Here is a 4,885-nt window from a genome sequence, read left to right as displayed (position 1 = left end):
AAACTGAGCAATAACATGATAATCTGATTTGGAACATTTAAATAACTAATTCATGATGATCTGTTGAAATTCTAGAAACCCTAGGTCTGTTCATAATCATGGAATCAAGAATCTGACTGAATTCTAGGGACCTAATGGGCGAAAGGAACCCACTAGTGAAATCCCACATACCTGGTGACGAATTCCATAGAGAAATCTTTCGATTTCGGTGCTGGAACTGAAGGAAACTTGCTGCTTTCTTGAACTAGGGTTCTTGACCTTTTTCTCCTCTCTTGATTCTAATTTTCTAAGTTTTGATTAATGAATTGACTTGGATAAGTTCTAGTTATGTTTTTAGTCTTAAACTAATTAAAACCTCATGATTTAGGGTTTAAACCACATATCTAAGGGGTTAAACGAAATAGGAAAAGACCAAAAGACCCCTGAATTAACTGCTGTCGGAGTGACTGACGGAATGGACCTACGGTCCGTCAATCAATCGACGGTCCGTCGATTGGGTCCGTAGGTCTAGTATGCCCGATAGGGCTTCACTAAAACGGGTATAACGTTTTACTCGGAGGTTGGAATTTAGCAAACTTGGTGGAGTTGGAAAGATAATTCAATTATCTATCTAACCATAGGTCATGGGACACATAATTCATTTTGTGCTAAGAGTTATGACCATCTGAAGTTGACCCATCAATATTTTTCAGCTAACTGGCTGCTGACCCTCATCTACGGTCAGACCTACGGACCGTGGATCGAATGACGGTCCATGCTGGTCGACCGTAGTTTGTGTCAGAGGCTAGTTAAGGGAAGTCTCGATCCTCGGACACATACCACGGACCGTGGTCTGATCTACGGACCGTGGGTCTGTCCGTGAGTCGGGACTTAGCCAAATTTTCTGACTGAGTTCTGGGGAAATTTTCTGTCAAGAACCACGGACCTGCAGGACGGACCGTGAGTCCATCTACGGTCCGTGAATGGTGTCCGTGAGTGCCACCTGTAACACCAGAAATCTGAAATCTCTATTTTTGGATACGGGGTGTTACAGTGATAAAGAAAACTCATGTCATCATCTTTGAGTACCTTAACCACTCTCTCTCTGTCTTAGATTAAGCTCATTTTAAGTGAACACACCCACATGAACATCATACAACAATGACGCCATATCTTCGAAGCAAAAAAAACTACAACAGCGAACTCTAGCTCATCACATTACACCCCGATTCGCCTAAACTCGACTATCATTCTCAAATCCATTGTAGATTCAGATACTCAGTATGTACTCAAGAACCAAATATCATAATTGGGCGGTAGTCAACTCCTCTTTCCACTCCTGAAAGTTTTCCTCACAAGCTTCAGACCGTTGAAAATTCGTTGTTCTTCCGAGTCAGCTTGGTCAAATAAAACCCTTATCTAACAAATCCCTTTAACTGCTCTTTCAACTTTTTCAACTCTGTTGGTGCCATTCTATATGGCAAAAAAGAGATAGGACAAGTATTTGGAATGATGTATATGCCGAAATCTATTTCTCTCTCTCAGGAGGAATTTCGGGTAGATCATCAGGAAAAACTTCTGAAAACTCTCTTACTATAGGAACTGACTGAAAATGAGGTATCTCAACACTAGAGTCATTAACTCGGACTAAGTGATAGATACAACCCTTTGAAACTAACTTTCTTGCCTCAAGGTACGAAAAGAAATGACCCTTAGGCACTGCTGAACTACTACTCCACTCTATGACTGGCTCACTAGGTTGCTCAGGTATAACATCAAAGTTCATAGCAACATAAGGAATTTCAAAAGATAAACTCGCTCTTGAGTCTAGCAAAGTATAAACAGCAAAGTCAAAGACTCGAATCATACCAGTGACAACATCTAGCGAATCCTCTTGCTCTTGATGACACTTGATTGCATAGAGGCGGTTTGCTCTTCCGCCAGTACTAGAAATAGCTCCTCTAGGTACCATCCCGTTTGGGGGAGCAACTGATGAAGATTGGGCCCTACTGCCCAGCTCTCCACTACCACTACAAAAAAATGTTCAATTTATGGGGGTTATTTTGTCAATTTATGGCGGTTTAGGGATCCTACAAATTAAATTGTGGCGGCTTTTAAAAGCGCTTCAATTACCCTTGCCACGAGCATATTTGCAGTGGTTTTAGTAAACCTCCATGACGTCCCCCGCAAAATCACTTTTGAATTTGTGGAGGTTTTAAGTATCAATTTGTGACAGTTTAGAACCTTTACAATATGATCTCAATATTTTACAAATTAGATTTGCATGGGTTAAAAATGTCATAACATTAGATTAATATTTACATAATTAGATATGTGGAGTTTTATAAAATTATTATTTTTATTTTAATAATTAATGTGTGATTTGATATACATCAAGCCTTCGAAATAATAAATACTTTTACTAAAAAAATCAAATTTCATTAAACATGTCTATATTAATAAGCTTCACAAATTCAAATTAATGTCAAATAAAAGTAATATAAACTTGTGTATAATAACTTCAACATTACAATTCTAAATCCTTTAAAATCCACATCAAATAAACATTGAAAAAAAAGCATCTATAACATTTGCTTGGTGATTTAAGTTGTTTTCATTCAATCTTTTTATCCAAACTGAAATAAGTTCAATCTCCGCATCAACCTGAAACAATGAAAACAATATACATAATTAGATAAATATATATTAATACATATATTTCTACATCTTGATTAAAAAAATTAAAATTCAATTCATTTTAAAAGTAAATTCATATAAAGCTTTGGTTTGACAAAAACAAAAAAATGATATGAAAGAAATTTACTTTAGTATTCTCTCATACTATACACACTAATAATGTGAATAATAACGACTTCATGATTATTCCTACATAAGAACAAACTAGATTATTGTTTTCTAAAATCATATATTGATGTTCATTTTATTTAACACGTTGGTTCTATCATTTCTCACTTCTTTTAATTTATATGTCAGACTTCCACCTTGACCTTACTTTATCCTTTTATTTACCAAAATAAAATTAACTTCAACAATTTACCGTAGTGAACAAGAATACATGATTTCAAAAATTATATTGATATCAATCTCAATTTAATATGCAAAATTCTTCTTTAATTTGTAATAGTCAAATTCCATGAAGAATAAAATGATTATACGATCCTTAACTAAACAAAAATAAATTTGAGGCTTACCAGAAATCAATCAACGATTGGGTACAAATGACTTTACGTTGTGGTGAGAATTTAAATAACTCCTGAAACAGGTATAAGCATCGAAGCATTAAGTTTAACAACTTGTAAAATATAATATGCCTATAAATTAAATAAATAATATATTAATATTAATTTTAAATTCTAATATAAATCATCAAACTTATATAACAGAGAATTACCTTCATATTCAAACAGTTATTTACACTCCTTTCACTTTGCAGAGGCTAATTTTTTTTTAGTAAAATCACACACTAAAAAAAAAAATTGAACCAAAAATGGAAGAGAGAAGAGGGGAGGGGTTACGGATAGAAAATAGATTAAGGGAAATAAGAAATGGGAATTTTGTGAGTGTGTGTATTTGTCTTACGTGGGAAGGGTCATGGGTGGGAATGGGTGGGAAAGAGGAGTGGTTATTTGAAAGGTTTTAGGGGGAAATTATGGTTTTTATTTTTTAAATATTTTGGAGGGAGAGATACATAAATATTAATTGGGTTGTCTTCAAATAAAAGATAAAATAATATTTTTAGTGCATAAAACAAACTTTTAATTTTAATTTTTATTAATTAGTAGTAATTATTAATTAAATGTTTCACCTTAAAAAATCAACAAGTATTATAAAAGCTCAAATACAATTAAAAGAAAAACAAAATTAAATATAAATTAATATAATTATTGATTTGGCATCCGACTTTATATATATATATATATATATATATATATTAAATTGTGGCGATTTTCTAACCTCCTTAATAAAACCACCACAAAAAGATTTATATTGTAGGAGTTACAATAAAACGTCACAAAATGAATTATTAGTGGGATTTTTAAAAACTCCCACAAATTATCCGCCACAAATTGAGCTTTTTTTGTAGTGTACTTTGCCTGCTCTTAGGACACTCTCGCATGAAATGTCCACTCTGCCCACACTTGAAACAACCAATAGAGCCCTCACGACAAATACCTGAGTGGTTTCTACCACACTTAGCACATGCAGGAGCCTTACTACCCCTTGGCACCAAACTGCCTTGAGGATAGGCAAGTCTAGCCATGAAACTATAGGAATTTATATTGTACCCATCTTTGTTCTCAGGTATAAGTGCACTAGCAGATGGTGAACCAGGTCCCTTCTGTTTCTGTGGAAGGGATGACTGGTTGGCATCATTCTTTAGCTTCCTGAACTCTTCCCCTACTATCATAGCCCTCTTATCCTTAGACTCTTCTCTATCCTTCAACTTATCCTCCTCAACTTGTTTTAAATGAATCATAAATCTTCCTAGGTCAATATCCCCTAACAACATAGCTGCCTTGCCTTCCTTGCTTGACTGACGAGATAACCCTGCAACATATAAACTCATTCTACTCCTCATGTTCGCAACCATCTCCGGAGCATAGCGGGAAAGTTGTGTGAAGTTCAGACTGTACTCATGAACACTCATAGACTCCGGATTAAGGGTGAGAAACTCTTTGATCTTTGTCTCTCGCAACTCACGAGGAAAGAAACGCCTCATGAGGGCACTCTCAAACACAACCCAACTCACTACTGGCGCATCCTCCGCCCTATTCTTTTTCCATTGGTCAAACCAGATTCTAGCGACACCCTTCAATTGGTATGCAACTAGTTCCACCCTCTCCGACTCAGCAACATGCATCACATCAAATACCCTTTTTAGCTC

The 4,885-nt window shown here is 35.3% G+C and overlaps 1 protein-coding gene across 1 annotated transcript in view; it reads right to left on the bottom strand.

Moving 5' to 3' along the window:
• Positions 1-4,579, bottom strand: part of LOC125843114 (uncharacterized) — a 15,107-nt gene extending 10,528 nt beyond the window's left edge. Inside the window, exons 1-2 of the mRNA XM_049522340.1 lie at positions 4,287-4,579; positions 1,849-2,009 (exon numbers count right to left, since the gene is read on the bottom strand). Coding sequence (XP_049378297.1) covers positions 1,849-2,009; positions 4,287-4,579 — 454 coding nt within the window. The remainder of the gene's footprint in view (positions 1-1,848; positions 2,010-4,286) is intronic.
• Between the last annotated feature and the right edge of the window lie 306 nt (positions 4,580-4,885).

Source organism: Solanum stenotomum, chromosome 10 (genome assembly GCF_019186545.1).
Source record: "Solanum stenotomum isolate F172 chromosome 10, ASM1918654v1, whole genome shotgun sequence".
Classification (NCBI taxonomy): Eukaryota; Viridiplantae; Streptophyta; class Magnoliopsida; order Solanales; family Solanaceae; genus Solanum; species Solanum stenotomum.
This window is presented reverse-complemented; position numbering and strand designations above follow the sequence as displayed.